At 39.3% G+C, this 18,435-nt stretch overlaps 1 protein-coding gene across 1 annotated transcript in view; it reads right to left on the reverse strand.

Annotated features, from left to right (window-relative positions):
* Positions 1–455: 455 nt before the first annotated feature.
* The window catches only part of Rab18 (RAB18, member RAS oncogene family), a 32,394-nt gene continuing 14,414 nt past the window's right edge, over positions 456–18,435 (reverse strand). Inside the window, exons 3-7 of the mRNA XM_032884183.1 lie at positions 15,831–15,892; positions 7,099–7,171; positions 5,718–5,836; positions 5,381–5,447; positions 456–2,199 (exon numbers count right to left, since the gene is read on the reverse strand). Of these exons, the coding sequence (XP_032740074.1) occupies positions 2,024–2,199; positions 5,381–5,447; positions 5,718–5,836; positions 7,099–7,171; positions 15,831–15,892 (497 nt within the window). The 3' untranslated portion in view covers positions 456–2,023. The remainder of the gene's footprint in view (positions 2,200–5,380; positions 5,448–5,717; positions 5,837–7,098; positions 7,172–15,830; positions 15,893–18,435) is intronic.

Raw genomic sequence — 18,435 nt, forward strand, 5'->3', positions numbered from 1 at the left:
TATAACAAATAGACAGTTATAAAATAAATCTATCAAAATTAATCTGTGTATGTGTGTGTGCTCAAGTATGTGGGAGTGTACATGTATGTCCATATGTGTACAGAGACCCACAGTTGACACTGAGGCTTCAATTGTTCTCAGCTTTATTCTTTGAAGCCAACTCTCAATTAAGCCCAAAGCTTGCCAACATGACCACTCTAGCTTGCCTGCTTGATCCTGGAGCCTCCGACTACTTTCTGCTTAGAGCGAGAGTCGGCTGCTATCGTCACGTGACACCTGAGGTGAGTTTTAGGGATGCAAACTCCAGTCTCCAAGCTCTGCAACAAGTTCTTTGCCCAATGAACCATCTCTCCAGATATCACAGTCAAATTTTAAAAGTTATATTCATGTCACTCATATACTCCAATTCTGATCAAATCAAGATGATAATCCAATGGTAATAAAGACAACATAACTCAGAGCAAGAACAAGCAGAAATCTTATTAAGACAGACAAGACACAAATGTACGTAAATCTAATATTTAATGTAACGTGACTAAATTATAAATGCATGTGTGAGCTACCTTCTAACAGTATAGAAGCAAAAGTCTTACATTTAATAAAAATATACAGAATGTATAAAAGCTCTAATCACATGTAGACTACCAAGTATAAATGACGTAATGTGAGGTTTCCATATGAAGACACCCTGTTCAGAAAGAAACCAATCTGAAGTAAACCCATCAACACCCATATTGCAAAGGTACACAAAGTATTATCATTTACCATTGTACATAGATAATAAACTGTAAAAATTAACATCAGAGTCTTATAAGGGACAATACAGTGACAAGTCTAAGTACATTTTACTTACGGAGCATAAATAGCAGAGGTCAAAGAAATGAAATAGTGTATGAGTGAGACGACATACAATGTACCGTAACGAGGAGTTAGAAAACTGAATATTGTGGAAAAAGTTTATTAATCTGTACAGGTTGGTTTTTAACAAACTAGTGGCTACTTGTTACAGTAACTTATCAACGATCTCACTGCAATAGCATCTCCCCGCCAGTCAGAGTTTGGAACAACAGACATTTCTCAAATTGTCATTTATAGTGTTTCCCTTCCCCATCTTCAAATCACAAAAATGTGTTTCTGAATAGCAACTAGCTATTTATGGAAGCCATAAGATACAGACAGTCATTACACAACAAGTTACACCTGAGGCACCTGGACAAACACTACCAACACGTGTGAAAAGCACGTTGGTTTTAAAGTGGAATATTAAAGGAGCTGTAATTCACTGTTTACGTTCTTCTGAAACCCAAATGGCGGAAAGCCTGCCTGATGCCATGTAACCAAAACACTGCACCAAAACCAGGAACCCAGTGTGTGCAACACGGGGTTAATGTCTGGATAACTGAGCTAATCATGGAGTAAAGTAAATACCAAACTTCCTTAAATTAGCAATACTATTTTGGAAGCATCATCAGAACAAATAGAGATTTAATTAGGAATTGGCCTGGGCTATATTCTGAACTGAGAATTTTACTTAGTACTAAGACTCTAAAACATCCTAGAAAAGCTGTGAATCATGCTTTGTTATTCCTCAAGGGGAACCTCCCCATGGTTCTAGTTCTACATACCAAGTAATTCAGTAATTAAGCAAAAGGGAAAACAAAAGCAGACTTGCAGCAACACATTCTAGACAGATGTTTTTAAAATGACATGATAAATGTAAATCATAAAATCAAATGTACTCATGAAGGTACATCTATTTTACGTTACATAAAAACCCAAAACAAAAAACACCAAAAACAAAAACAAAAACAACCCCCCCTCAAAAAACCCCATAGACTGCAAACTGTGCATGCTTACCACACCGCTTCACCTGGGAAAGCCAACGAGGGGTTTCTTGCAAATACTCACTGCCATGATAAAAACAATTATGTGCAAACTGCAAGGTCCCTATTAGCAGTTAAGAGTTTATATACAGAGAGATATCACTATCCGATCAAATATGCAAGAGACGACTTCCCAGAGTTTATAGCACAGAACAGTAACCGCCACAGGCTCCTCCTCCGTGGCTCTCCTCCCTGTGTGACAGCTTGACTCCTTTGTTCTGGTTCTCACTTTCCCACAGTCCGGGTGTCTGGATGATCTTTTCAACCAGCTCCTCAAAGGCACACTGAACACCATCACAGGTTTTTGCACTTGCCTCTAAAAGTCAAGGAAAAGGACCACAGTATGTTTTTTATTATACATAGTCTCGTGCGTTTCTAGAGAATTATGGTATAATAGAAACCTATAAGATACTAACAATCAAATCAGAAAATTTTGCTACATTAGTAAATTTCCTCCACTCCCCCAGAGCTATTTCAACTCTGATCACTAGTTTCTCAGCTTAGCCCTTAGGGTTATACGGCAATTACCACTTGTAAGACCCTACTGTGTCTTAAGTATTTTTCTTAGGTTTCCAGCGAATCCTTCAAATGAGCCGCCAATGCAGATAGCATCTCAACTTTAAAATAAGGAAACTCCAACACAAATGATTAACTTGACTTTTCTGAAAGTGTAACTAAGTAATTATTCACATGAAGTGCCAATAGCCAAGCACACTGGCCAGTTTCTGTGTTCTCACAGCCCTCTACGCCCAGTGCTTATCTCCTGTCTTTCTCACTGTCTAAGGAGACTACTTGCCTTCCTTCTTCACTACTCCAACCCAGCTGATGCTCCGGTGTCTGTTTCAGTTCTTTACTACTAAAGATTGAATATAGGGCTTTGAGCATACAGGCATGTGTGCTCTACCACAGAGCTAAAACTTCAGCCCCTTATCTAGTGTGAAAAAAGATATTTGGGAGTAAGGATCGAGAACCAATTTGGCAAGGATTCTCTGGTCATCCCATTATTAAAGTTTACAAGCTTTCTGTTTGTCCTATTACTCTGTGGAAAGGTGAGCTAACCATGCTGCTGCCCAGAGCAGCCCTTCTCCAGCTCCCAGAAGCCCGCTCCTTCTCATTTTGTGAAGGCTCACGTACTCTCTGTTTTAACACTGTCACTCCACCTCAGTGTCTGCTCATACATTCCATCTCATTAACCAGCCAATCTTGTCCTAGAGCTCCTTTAGGAGCCTGTCCCCGCCCGCCCGCCAGTGTCTCTATCCTCCATGGAACTCAGGCCAGAGTGCTGTCCCACATGCTGCTTCATATGCTGTTTTCCCTGTCTCACTTCACGAGCTTTCCTCAGCTGGAACAGCCAATCCCATGCAAGCAGAGCGTGTACCAGGACACGCCTACATGTACACACCTATGATAAGCCAACTTTTAAATTCAGCACAATGCTAGAAAATTATCAACAATAACCAATAATAAACTTAAACATTTTAACCATCTTGTTCTCATGCCTGCAGAGCAAGACTGGTCACGGTACCTGAAACCGTGAGGTGTGCTGTGTGCAGAGGCAGGCGCCATCTAACCTGGCTTTGGTTTCCACGACTCCATTAAGAGGATTCCTTTAGCAATCGTCAGCACTGGCTCCTCTGGTCAAGTTGACACACTGACCTCACCTGATGTCCCTGGCATCTGGTATTACAAATCAAATCCCTCTTGTTCCTGTGACTCCCAGAACAGTTAATATTCCTAGTAATTCTCCTGTCTCAGTGGCATGTCACTCACGGCCTTTCTGCTGGCCCTGACTGGAGTATCCTATAGGTCAATCTTCAGCCCTTTTGGATCCACATTCTTGAAATAATCATGCCAATCACACATTTTAAATGCCACCTAATCAACTAGCCTGTCTACCAGATATCTGAACACTATCTTGTCCTGTGTCTGAGTAAAGTTCTTGATTCCCACTTCCCCACAGCAATCTGCTTTATCTCAGTCTGCCATAACAGATAACAGGAGTATAAGCCACCTACTTCTTGACCCAGCTAAAAACTTGGAGGTGTCTTTAACCATTCTCTTTCCTTGATGTCCTCATCCAAGTTTTCCACGTATCCTGTCAGTTTTGACACTCACAATACCTCCCAAAGATGTCAACTTTCCATGACCCACTGGGAATGACAGCACTGGCTTCATTCCTCTGGGCCACATCGAGAGAAGCAGCAGCTTCTTACTTTCACTGTTCTAAAATACACTACCAACCTCTGGAAATCCTTGCTACTGTCTCCACATCTAGGTGTTACACTGACATTTCTGAACAGCAGCACGACGAGTTAAAAGCTTTCCCTGAGTGGTCACTATCTGTCCTTCTTGCCACCTTGCATTCCTGCATAGCACTCCTTACTTGTTAAACCTGCTTTGTATGCTAGAAAGAGAGCTCCAGGAGGGAGCTTTTGTCTATCTGTTCAGTGTTCTATCCTCCAGGACGGAGCTTTGGTCTGTCTGTTTAGTGTTCTATCCTCCACGCTCGGGAAAAGTGGAAAGATTCATGGAGATGTGGGACATGCAGCAATCAAAAGTAAAGGTGCCATCGATTCCCTTCAGAACAGCAGCACACCAGCCCCTTACTACACTCTGCTGTCTACACAGAAGTCTGCAAGTCCCTATTCTCTGAGTAACACAGATTTACTAGGTCAGGAATTCCAAAATTTGCTGTCACATCAGAGTCAGCAGTCAGTGTGGGTAATTGTTTTAAACAAGACTGTGTGTGTGTGTGTGTGTGTGTGTGTGTGTGTGTGCGTGTGCGTGTGCGTGTTCCTTTGTACATGCAAACTCATGTGCTGGTGCTGGCAGAAGCCAAAGGAACTCTCTGGATCTAGGAGTCACCTACACAGGTGCTGGGAATCCAACTTAGGTCTTCTGCAGGAGTGTAAGCGCCTTTACTGCTGAGCCGCCCTCCAACCTGAGCTTACATTTAAGAAACACTTGGTCCTGTGACAGCACAGAAACAAGTTCACAGGCGACTCAGATACAGTCTAGAAAGGGTGACAAACGTCTGCAAAAGGCTAGAGAGTAATTTTGGCTTTGTGAGCCATATAACTTGAAGAGACCAAACATTCACGTAGCACAGAAGCAGCCAAACGTACTAAGTACATTAACAAGCATTCCTGTACTTAATAAATGGCAGAATGGTCCATGTTTTAGTTTGTCAACCTCGTGCCTCAAATTTTTAGTGCATAGAAACCATACAAACATGCCACTGAAATTTAGGTTCCAATTCAAAACCTGGGGTGGGGCCTGGGGTGAAGCATTTCTTTTAGTAAGAAATTCCCAGATGGTGCTAATGCCCTGTGTACTAGTGGAAACGAGAGAAAAGGAATCTCATTCTCCTGTTAGATTTTGTATCGTAAGACAACGATGAACTACATATATTTTATGGTTCCTTAAGGAAATAACTCAGCAAAATCACTACTTAAAAATTATTCCTTAAGACTGGAAATGGTCCCTTATACACTTACCTATGAACAACATAGAATGCTTGCGTGCAAATTTCAAGCCTTCATTTCTATCGACTTCACGGTTTTCCTACAAGACAAAATCAGTGTGTTTTAAAGCTGCTACCTGCTTGGGTGCTGCACACAAACTGTACTCCCATTTAATTACAAGGCCAAGAGGATTTTAATTTAGGGACCAGCCTGGGCAAGTTAACAAGACAAAACTAAAACAGGTTGGCTTATAGCTCCATGGTAGAACATGTGTTTAACATGCAAAAGTGTTGGGTTCAAATCTCTTATCTCCTCCTCCTCTCCCCTCCCACAAAAGAGCTACCCGAATGTCCAGTGTCTGCTTTTTTACCTTATCAATTTTATTTCCAACTAGCATGTTTACTATGTCATTTCTTGTACAGTATGTTTCCAATTCATTTAACCAATTATCCAGTTTAACAAAGGTGTCTCTTCTTGTGACATCATAGACTGAAATAAAAGCAAAACCACTAATTTAAAAGTCACACAAAATAAGAACAATGACTTACTTTTATAGTCACTAAAAGCTAACATAGTGACAGAAGGGAAATTATATCCTGTTACAACTGACAATCAGTTACAACAAAACCGCAGCTTGATAAGGGGAGGTCATTCAAGCACAATGTATCTTAATCTAAATCTTAATAAGATATCAAAATACGGTATGACTTCAAACATCTGCTAACCTCTAATTTTTTTATAACAAGGATCAGAATTTTCAACTTAAAAAGTAGGTGTAGTTATTGTGCTTCCTAGTTTTATGTCACTGTGACACAAGCTAGAGTTATCTGCGAGGAGGGAACCTCGATTGAGAAAACGCCTCCATAAGATCAGGCTGAGGGCGAGCCTGGAGGGCATTTTCCTAAATAGTGACTGATGGGGAGGGCCCAGATCACTGTAGGTATTGCCTACAGGCAGAGCAAGCCACAGGAAGCAAGCCAGTAAGCAGCATCCTCCATGGCTTCTGATCAGCTCCTGTCTCTAGGTTCCTATCCTGACTGTCTCCAGTGATGGACAGTGATGCAGAAATGTAAGCCAGATGAATCCTTTCCTCCCAGCTTGCTTTCGGTCATGGTGTTTCCTCACAGAAAGAGAAGCACTAACTACAACAGAACCTGAGTGAATGTGATCCTGCATGGCTTCCTCCCTGTCACTTTTGTCTTGTGTCGTCTTGCATCATAAAGAGCCTCGACTTCAAACTGTTTGCTACCCTTAAAAACAGCACAGCCAAATGGAGGATGTCTATGAACTTCTTAGCAGATTATCTGAAAACCAAATTTTCTGGTTTCCTATTTTGATTGAATATGAATCCATATGGTGTTTAGTGCTACTTTTTGATAAAAAACAGATTTTACTTAGTAACAAATACTCTCTTTACAGATTGAAGTAAGTGTTATTAATTTACTAAAAAATGAAGACTAGTTTTGATAATGCTCTAGGACATATGGGGGTTCAGTTTCAATTTATATTCTCATCAACATTTTTTAAACCAAAGATAATAGTCTTCTCTTTTTAAAATTTCTACAGAGTTGAAAAAATGTTTAGTTTAATGTTCTATAATATCAAATAAAGTCTCTATCACTTAAAAGTACATATATCTGAACACACAAACATAAAAAAGTAGACCTAAAGAAAATGAAAATGCTGATTTTCCTAGATTAGAAACGCCAATGGATAGTATTTTAAACAGTATATTAAAGTAAATTACTTACCTAATATAACTCCCTGTGCACCTCTATAATAGCTGGGAGTTAATGTTCTGAATCTTTCTTGACCAGCTGTATCCTAGAAATGACAGGCAATTATTACTAAATAGCATATCTTCAGTGCTACTGAACATATTTAAGCAAGTCAAAAACACATTAAAAACATGTAAAGCTTAAATATAACATATCTTTACTCATGTTACATAAGTAAAGATCAATTAATATTAGGTCATCTCTTAAAAAATCACAAGAGGTTTTTTGCCCTTAGAGTCTCACAATTTTTATCATACATAATATATTTCTTTGAAAGTCATGATTCTTAACTTCAGCTATACAATCAAATTACCCAGGAAATTTATGCCTACTCCCTAAAGGTTCTGACTGAATCAATCTAGGTTGGGAACAGGAAAAAACAAATCTTCCTAAGTTATTCTGATGAAGAAATGAAGATGAGGGCCAATGATTTAAAGAGAGATACTGGAGTATCTTATCTGAGGACAGGGATTTTAAAGTTATCTTTTAAAAAGAATGCTCATTTTCTCATAGTTAAAATATATAAAACAAAACATTACAGAGAGGAAAAGGGAGAAGAAGGGGAAAAGGAAGAAAGGAGGAAGGGAAAGAGGGAGAGAAAGAAGTCAGAACATGGGGGTTGGGGGGACGACGACTAATTTCCTCTCCTTCCAGGGGCCTGAGTCCTTTCTGGTCCTCTTTCCACCCCTCAATTATGCTCCAAGGCTTCTAGGCCCTTACAGAGCTGGATCTGCTGATTATTATCTGCATTATTGTGAAAGGGCTGCTAAAGTTGTAAAAGCACCCAGGCCCATTCAGTTACGTATCTCTATACAGCCCAGTTAAAGGTGCATTAAATATTTCCGATCTGGGCCACTGATGTAAGGTGACCTAGATGACAGTGAAGACGTATAGCCAAACCTCATCTTAGCTGCCAGGATCTTGTGCAAACCTCAGTTTTGCTGTGGAGCAAGCACAAACTCCTGCCAACATCAACCGTGTTCATAACCTCTAAGATGCTTTTAAGATTGGAGAGGAATTCTGAAACAGCAACTAGAGGTGCCAGCAATATGGAGAGAAGAATGCTGTTAAGACAACAGAGTATGTAAGGAACTGCAGAGTCTCACAAGACACAAGAGGAAATTCACTTCAGATAAAGAGCTCTGAACATAGGCCATTCCTTCAAATATGAATGTACCATCCTTGCTCCCAGATTCACAGCAGCAAGAACGCTACCCCTAGCTCTGCTACATTTGATTAGATGAAGACATAACACAGGTAAACTTTTTGAACAGAAATTGTAGTGGAAACCCAATTTCTCTCTTTTAATTCCTGAGGCTTCAAAGTTTCTTGCAAATCACTCAATTTGCATGTATGCTCAAGTCGTAAAAGGCAATTATAAAGCTTCACCAAGCAGCCTTCTAAAGCAGATTGTAACTGATAAAGACTGTGGTGACTTTTAATAATCATGACAAAACTATAATAAGTAAACAAGGCTCAAGTTTGTAAAAGAAGTCCACTGGGATCCATGACACAAGTGTCAAATTCTGCCACCACAGAAGAATGTAACTGGTTTCACCCCACCATAATGAATGCAACTAAATAAAGGGGTTTTTGTTATGTTGGACTTAAGATTTTTAAACACATGTGAAATCAATTTCATCAAAAGCCATGAAAGCATATATTATCAAGTAGTCACAGACTTAAATCTGACTCTATTTAAGATAATTTTATTCTAAAAGGTAAAATACAGGATATAGAGATGACTCAGAAGATAAGAGTACTTGGGGCACGTAAAGACCAGGGTTCAGTTCCTAGTTCCCAATGTAGTCAATCACAATAGTCTGTTAACTACAGTTCCAGGGGAATCTAATGTCCTTTTATGTCCAAATATGCACTTGGTACTCAGAAATAAATGCAGGCAAACACATACAAATTATGCTACAAAAAGACAAGTTATTCTGGGATAAAATTTAAAACAATTTACTTACATACAAAGAAATAATAAATTATCAGCATTCAGTATCCACAATACTGGAATTCTCAGAATTCCATCATGTAAAACATTTAAATATTCTAGTTTTTTGTTTTGATTTTTCTTTATTGTTGTTCTTTTATTCTATTTTATTGGATATTTTATTTATTTACATTTCAAATGTTATCCCCTTTCCAGGATTCCCATCCAAAAATGTTCTACCCCATCACCCCTCCCCCTGCTTCTATAAGGGTGCTCCTCCACCCACCCACCCATTCCCTCCCACCTCCCCACTCTGGAATTCCCCTTCACTGGGGCATCTAGTCTTCCCAGGACCAAGGACCTCTCCACCCATTGATGTCCAACAAGGCCAGGGTCTGCTACATATGAGGCTGCACCCATGGGTCACTCAGGGAGCTCCCTGTGAGCTCTGGGGTGTCTGGTTGGTTAATATCGTTCTTATGTCTATGGGGATGCAAACCCCTTCAGCTCCTTCAGTCCTCTCTCTAACTCCTCCACTGGGGACCCTGTCCTCAGTCCAATGGCTGGCTGCAAGCATCCACCTCTGTATCTGTCAGGCTCTGGCAGAGCCTCTCAGGAGACAGCTATATCAGGCTCCTGTCAGCATGCACTTCTTGGCATCCAAAATAAATGTCTGGTTTGGTAAATGCATATGGGATGGATCCCCATGTGTGGCACTCTATGGATGACCTTTTCTTCAGTCTGCTCCACACTTTCTCTCCACATTTCCTCCCGTGAGAATTTTCTTCCCCCTTCTAAGAAAGACTGAAGCATCCACACTTTGGTCTCTATTCTTCTTAAGTTCCATATGATCTGTGAATTAACTGTATCTTGGGTAATCCGAGTTTTGGGGCTAATATCCATTTATCAGTGAGTACATGTGTGTTTTTTTTGTGATTGGTTACCTCACTCAGGATGATATTTTCTAGTTCCACCCATTTGCCTAAGAATTTCATGAAGTCAATGTTTTTATTAGCTGAGTAGTTCTCCATTGTGTAAATGTACCAATTTTTTTCTATCCATTCCTCTGTTGAAGGGCATCTGGGTTTTTTTTCCAGCTTCTGGTTACTATAAATAAGGCTGCTATGAACATAGTGGAGCATGTGTCCTTGTTATATGTTGGAGCATCTTTTGGGTATATGCCCAAGAGTGGTATAGCTGGGTCCTCAGGTAGTACTAGGTCTAATTTTCTGAGGAAACTCCAGACTGATTTTCAGAGTGGTTGCACCAGTTTGCAATCCCACCAACAACGGAGGAGTGTTCCTCTTTCTCCACATCCTCACCAGTATCTGCTGTCACCTGAGGTTTTGATCTTAGCCATTCTGACTGGTGTGAAGTGGAATCTGAGGGTTTTTTTGATTTGCATTTCCCTGATGAATAAGGATGTTGAAGATTTCTTTAAGTGTGTCTGGGCCATTCAATATTCCTCAGTTGAAAATTCTTTGTTTAGCTCTGTACCCCATTTCTTAATAGGATTATTTGGTTCTCTGGAGTCTAATTTCTTGAGTTCTTTGTATATATTGAATATTAACCCTCAAACAGAAGTAAGACTGGGAAAGATCTTTCCCCAATCGGGTGGTTGCCTTTTTTTCCTACTGACAGTATCCTTTGCCTTACAAGAGCTTTGCAATTTTAGGAGGTCCCATTTGTTTATTGTTGTTCTTAGAACATAATTCTTTGGTGTTCTGTTTCCCCTATGCCCATGTGTTTGAGGTTCTTCCCCACTTTCTCTTCTATTAGTTTCAGTGTACCTGGTTTTACGTAGAGATCCTTCATCCACTTGGACTTAAGCTTTGTACAGGAATATAAGAATGGATCGATTTGCATTCTTCTACACACTGACCTCCAGTTGAACCAGCACCATTTGTCGAAAATGCTATCTTTTTTCCACTGGATGGTTTTAGCTCCTTTGTCAAAGATCAAGTGACCATAAGTGTGTAGGTTCATTTCTGGGTCTGGAAGTATATTCCACTGATCTATTTGCCTGACTCTGCACCAATACCATACAGTCTTTATTACTATTGCTCTGTAAAACTGCTTGAGGTCAGGTGATTCCCCCAGAAGTTCTTTCATTGTTGACAATAGATTTTGCTATCCTGGACTTTTTATGATTCCAAATGAATCTGCAAATTGCTCTTTCTAACTCTATGAAGAGTGGAGTTGGAATTTTGATGGGGATTGCCTTGAATGTGTAGATTGCTTTCAGCAAAATGGCCATTTTTACTATATTAATCCTGCCAATCCATGAGCATGGAAGGTCTTTCCACCTTCTGAGATGTTCTTCAATTTCTTTCTTCAGAGACTTAAAATTCTTGCCATACAGATCTTTCACTTGCTTGGTGAGAATCACACTGAGGTATTTTATATCATTTGTGACTATTGTGAAGGTTTCCCTAATTTCTTTCTCAGCTTGTTTATCCTTTGAGTAGAGAAAGGCTACTGATTTGTTTGAGTTAATTTTATACCTAGCCATTATGCTGAAGTTGTTTATCAGTCATAGGAGTTCTCTGGTGGGATTTTCACTTACATATATTATGATATCATCTGCAAATAGTGGTATTTTGACTTCTTCTTTTCCAATCTGTATCCCTTTGACCTCCTTTTGTTGTCTGATTGCTCTGGCTAGAACTTCAAGAACTATATTGAATAAGTAGGGAGAGAGTGGGCAGCCTTATCTAGTCCCTGATTTTAGTAAGATAGCTTCAAGTTTCTCTCCATTTAGTTTGATGTTGGCTATTGGTTTGCTGTATATGACTTTTACTATGTTTAGGTATGGGCTTTGAATTTCGGATCTTTCTAAGAGTTTTACCATAAAGAGGTGTTGAATTTTGTCAAATGCTTCGTCGGCATCTAATGAGATGATCATGTTGGTTTTTTTTTCCCGCCTTTGAGTTTGTTTATATAGTGGATTTCCGTACATACCTGGGATGAAGCCTACTTGATCATTGTTAATGATCATTTTGGTGTACTCAGTTTTGAGAATTTTATTGAGTATTTTTACATGGATATTCACAAGACAAATTGGTCTGAAGTTCTCTTTGTATGGTCTTCGTGTGGTTTATGTATAAGTGTAATTGTGGCTTTAAAGAACTTTACTGTTGTTTTTATCTTTGTTTCGAAAGAGAGGGATCAGAAAAAAAAAGCTATTGATAGCAAAACCATTTCATAATTGAAAAAGTTCCATAAAGATCAGTTGTGAGCCAGAAATTTTAAATATTTAATTTCTAGACTTAGCAAAGGGCAATTTAGTATGAATTCTTAAGAACAATGTCAAAAACTGCTTTTGGGTGAGATAGTTCAGCTGGAAAAGCTGCCTGGGGTTAATCCCAGAATTCCATGGTAGCAGAAAACAGCTGCTGTTCCTGATGTACAAGAATGCTGTGTGCCCTCATTCATTCATTCATTCACACACACACACACACACATACACACACACACACACACACACACACACACACACACACACACACACACACACACACACACAATGTAATTTTGCAATTTGTGAAAATTTGAAAAAGATCAGATGTTAAAATTTTGGCATTTTTAATTCATTTAAACAAATGTTTTGGTGTGATAATTTGGGGGTGAAATCCAAAATCTTGACCATAGTATTAGACTAGATTTATAATAACTGTACTAAATTATAATAAACTGTGAAAGTTTAACAGACATTAAACTTTTATTTGTATTTATCTTCAAAATGAGAAATATGTGCTAAATATATTGATCTTCATCTTTGATCAGATGAAAGAGGCCAATCCTTTTGTATATTATGGTTTTATTTTCTAATGGGGCAAGGCAAGAAAATTAGAGATTACTAAAGACAGATATGGATTAAATCCAAGGGCCGAGAAAGCCTTAGAAAGCAAAAATAACAGGATTCAGAGTGGCCAAGTGAGGCAAGGGTGTAGAAAGGAAGAAAAAACAAGTGCCCAGAGGCCTTGTGGTAATGGCAGTGAGCATTGTGCAAGCAGTGGGGGCAGGGCTCTCAGCTACCAAGGAGCGGAGCTCTCTCCCCAATTTGCATAATTAGGGCAAACTATATACTAAGACATTTTGTATACTGTCTGGAAGCCTCTCTCTATCAAATCTGATACTCAGATGCTATAAAGAAAACAAATACTGAAAAGCTTTGATATGGCAAGAGTATTCCGTAAGTCTCCCTCCCAGGACACCTTATCTTCATCAAGCTCTGAGTGGTGTGACAAACTGGAGCTACACAGGGTAGAAAGATTGTGCTATCTATGCACATGCATAATAACATAAGCACATATTGTCCTTAAGCACTATCTTAAATAACTGAGTAGAAAAACCTAACAAGCAAAGAACTAACATTTTTATTATGTAAGGATTTAATATTTTTCAGATGGAATAGTACTTTATTATAGTAAGAATTCAGTTAAACAGAGAGACAGATCTTTCAGTATTTGATGTTAAGCATCAAAAATACAATAGTCATAAGATCTCCAGAGAACCTGAGAATTTATCTATCTGATGTGACTACTTCTATTATGAAGATATAGAGCCAGCATGAAAGTATCTACAAGTCCTTACATGTCAGATTATGTTTACAGAAAACATAACTCTCTATGTAAAAATTTTAAACCATGGAAAGAATAAATGTTAGTATATAAAAATGTTAGTATATAAAATAGAAGTAATTCATTTGCCAGTAAGATCAATATCAGAAAATACTCAAATAGGAATATAAGTAAAAAGATTATTAGAGAGATAGAAATGATAAGAGATGGCAATGTTTAACACAAATTAATGTATGGAAGAGTGGACTGTTAATATGATCAGTGGGAGTGAAGCACACACTGCTAGTCTCCTTTCTCTATAACCACCATTTCTGCCTCTTGCCTTACAAGCCCAATGTAACTAGATAAGCACACACAGATGCAGAAAGTGGGATGCCTATGGAAGCAGCAGTTATATTTGTGAGCAACTAGGGTCAAGTCAAATACCTCTGACTACGGATTAATGAAACTAAAACGTAGCACAAAGTGGAGCATAGGTCACACTCAACCTGCTGTACTCCATGTGTAGTGGTATGAAATATGTTCACATGCACATGGATAGGGCAAATGGAAAACAAACTGGTTAGAAACACAAGACAGACTCCTTTCTTTGCAAAATGGCTTATGTGCATATTTAGTAGTACCTATCACAAGTCTCAGTATTTTCAAGTATGTTTATTAATAAGAACACAGATATTAAAGATAAACTTTTTCTCCATTGATTTCCTACTGTTGTTATTGTTCTAGTCACAGGGAAACCGGTGTTTTAAGAATAGGCCTAGGCAAAGACGCCTCTTCAACAATACAGTGACCGTTTAGTGAAGCATGGAATGGAAAGCAACTGTAGAACAAACAAAAGCAACGCTCCCCAGAGTGCAAATGTCCCTGCAGCCAAGGCCAGAGCCTACCCAGTGCTCACCTCCCACAGCAGTGAGCGACCAGGGCAGGAGAGCACAGGGCCATGGAAGTGTGGGAAGCTAAAGCTCAGTACAGAACTGGGGACTGTGCAAAGACTGGATGATGTCACGGCGCCATTTTTCTGTTAGACATTACCGTTCTTGTCGATACACTCCAGGGAGGGGCAAGTAGAATAAAAGTTCAGAAAACCTCAGGAAGATGAGTTCCATGACACAACCAGGAACGCCTGCTGCTCAGTCTCTAACTGTGGGCAGTTTGCTTTTAAACACTAATGGGACACGCTTGACAACAGCAACCTTCCTGCCACACTACAGGAAAACTTAATATTCTCTTCTGTTTTAAAATATTCTAAAGGCATTACACATTTCAAAAATATTTTAAAAGCACCTACCCAATTAGTTATAAGATGCACTTATCATTACTGTATATCCTTTCAGTATTATCTAATCTCCCAAGAAAAGCTATTTAATACAAACTGCCATTCACCTATACAACAGTAAACAAAATCAGTTCCTGCTTTGTTGCAAAGTACTAGCTGGAGAGACTACCTCACAATTGTCTATACTTCCAGTTCCAGAGGATCTGACACCTAGCCTCCTGGCGTGACACCAGGCACATACATGGCACACGTATACATGTAGGCGAAACACCCATACACAAAAAAACCCAAACCATCATATACATAAAATTAAATTTAAATAAATAAAAAGTACATACTAGTGGACTAGAGAGACAGTACAAGTGTTGAGAGCACTAAGCAGCTGTGCTATTTCTATGAAAAGGCTCATGGGAAGTGGCAGGCACTATTAGGAGGTGAGGCCTTGTTGGAGGAAACGTGTCACTGAGAGTGGGCTTTGAGGATTCCGATGCTCAAGCCACAACCACTATACCTCTCTCTCTTTCTGCTGCCTGCTGGTTCTGATGGAGACCCTTCAGCTCTCTCTCCAGCAGCGCTGTACTCTGCCTGTGTGCCTCCACGCTTCCTGCCATGATGACAATGAACTAAACCTCTGAAACTGCAAGGTGGCCCCAATTAAGTGTTTTCCTTTCTAAGAGTTGCCTTGGTCATAGTGTCTTTTCATAGCAATAAAGGCCTAACTAAGACACAGCTCTTCCAGAGGACCCAAGTTGGCTCCCAACATCATATCTGGCAACTCATAACTTCCCATAACTCCTGCACACCATGGCATAGACATACACATAACTTCCCATAACTCCTGCACACCATGGCACAGACATACACATTAAATAAAAACAATTTTTATAAAGTACATTTAAAAAATTCTTACCCATATTGCAAGTTTAGCCTTATTTCCATCCACTGAAATCGTTTTCACCTTAAAGTCAACACCTTGAAGAAATGAAAATTCTGGTGAATCATCAGTAAAATATGATTTCTATATTCATTATAAAGAAAACCAGAAAAAAGATAAAATATTTTATCAGGTGACTAAATTCTGAAAATTCTAGACCTGAAGGCTGAAGGTATCAATACTCAGGATTGATGGTATAAATGGAAGAGCTTTAGGATTCAAAACATCTACTTCCAAAAAGGAAAATGCAAACTCAATTAGGAAGATTGCTGTGCATACTGAAAACCAGCAGCTACAACTGAAGTACTAATCCAAAACAGTAGTTTTTGCTGATTGTGGATCTTGGCTGTTTTTAAGGACTCCATACACCTTTTGTTCAGAACCCTGTCTACCCATGGCAAGAACGCTGCACCCACGAACTCTCGGCAACAGGGTTGCCTGACAGCAACACAGATTTGGTAACATATTATAAGGCTCTGCCCATAGATAAAGATTACCAGAATCAATGGCTGCTGAGAGGAGGAGAATTGGTTTACCTCAGAGACAAACCTTCTGACAGGCTTCTAATGTGATGCAGTTGGGCCTAAACACATGTGCATACTGGTAACTCTAGTAGACTGAACTCAGTAGACTCTGTGTGTGTGTGTGTGTGTGTGTGTGTGTGTGTGTGTGTGTGTGTGTGTGTAGACAGTGATAATTTAAATATAGAAATCATGAATTCAAGAGGAGGTATGAGGTATGGGAGGGGCATGGTATGAGTTGAGGGAAAGGAAGAAAGGATGTATATACAATGTACTCATGTATGAAATTCTCAAAAGCTTAAAATTAATATTAAAAAAGGGTATTATCTATCAAACTCAACCAGGAATACAGATCTTAGCTGTAGATGGCTGGGGCACTATCAAACACATATAAAAGAGCTACCTACCCCTTGTCTTATGAACTCAACTGTTTTTTATATAAACAGTTTTATATAACCTACTCAATAATCAACTGTATTATTTTTTTAATGTGTATAAAAACATTTATGCCAATCCCTCTACCAGTCTTCATAAGTGAAAAGAATCTTGGCCCCAAGGTCTTTGAGAAGCTGCTATAGTAAGGAAAGCGTCATAAAAAAAAAAAAAAAAAAATCAAGTAAAGCCACAAAACATTCACTCCTTTACAGGAGAGGGAACGGACACATCTGGCCCATGTGCACAGTAACTGCATGTCTTTAAAATAGCATCAGAAATGATGTATAGGCTACCCCACTGACCAGAGGGAAACATTAGTTCAAGATAATATCTTACGAGCTTGTCACATTTAACTCAGAACAGAGCCAACTACTGTGAGCAGCACCCTTACATACTAAATGCTTTCTTTTTATGTTTTTGTTCTTGTTTTTCATGACAGAGATCCTCTGTGTAGCCCCAACTGTCCTGGAACTCATTTTGTAGACCAGGCTGGACTTGAACTCAAGAGTTCAGCCTGCCTCTGCTTCCCAAGTGCTGGGATTAAAGATCTAAGTCACCACAACTAGCATACTAAATGCTTTCTAAAAGGTAAAAGTTTTACAATTATTTAAAACAAGTATGTCACCAATATACTAGTATATTTGTAATCTTTAGAAGTCTTCTGATAATCCATTACGTGTTCAAATTAGGTAAAACTATGCACTAAATCTAGTCTTTCTATAGGATAAAGATCCTAAGACATTTATGTACATGAATGCGCTCGAACAAACACACCATTTGGTGTATCAAGCTTGAGAAATAAAGGAATTGATCAAGCTATGCTTAGGGAAAAACAGCAATAATTAATGAAATGACAGTGCTGATTAAAAAGTCCAAGAAAAACTAAAGTATAGAATCTCTTCTACCAAATTGTGCAGGAATTCTCCAGGCCTCACCCCTTACTGAGGAGCTACAGGTAGGAGGTTATTGCTGGAGGAGGGAGAGTCAGTCTTCTTCGAGGATACGGCTACTGGTAATATGTCCACGCTCCAGTATAAGCCCCACAGCCATATGGACTTAGAATGGCAAACAAATAAATAAAACCACTCAAGAGGAGGAAACCCATGTTTGCTACTGGAAGCCTAGCCAACTTCCCAGTTCTAGGGAGGTCATAGACCTTAGAAAAGAATTTAGTGCCTCCACTTTGCTAGGCCAGCATAATTTCTTACTGTTAGGTCTCAAACAAAGAACAAATTCACTCAGTACCTTTAGCTCCTCCCAGCATTTCTCACCCCTTCCTCTACCTTAAACTTTTCCTTCACAGGGTGCTGGGCTTCCACATCCCACAAGCCTGGTTCCTATATAACTCAGCTACTTTGTCTACACTGCTCGCTCGCACTCGCGCGCTCTCTCTCTCTGTCTCTGTCTCTCTGTCTCTCCCCCCCCACCACCACCCTCTCTTCCTCTCTCCTCTCATGGTCCAGTTTAGTCGGCTAGCCATGTTCAGCTAGGACTCTTCCCTCTGCCTGCTTTCTCCCTGTACCTACAATAAAACTCTTCTGCATACTTGAGGAGTAACCATGTCCTCCTCCTCCTATTTCTTTTTTTGTTTGTTTGTATGCTTGCTTGTTTTCACTATCTTACAC

Source organism: Rattus rattus, chromosome 14 (genome assembly GCF_011064425.1).
Source record: "Rattus rattus isolate New Zealand chromosome 14, Rrattus_CSIRO_v1, whole genome shotgun sequence".
Taxonomy (NCBI): Eukaryota; Metazoa; Chordata; class Mammalia; order Rodentia; family Muridae; genus Rattus; species Rattus rattus.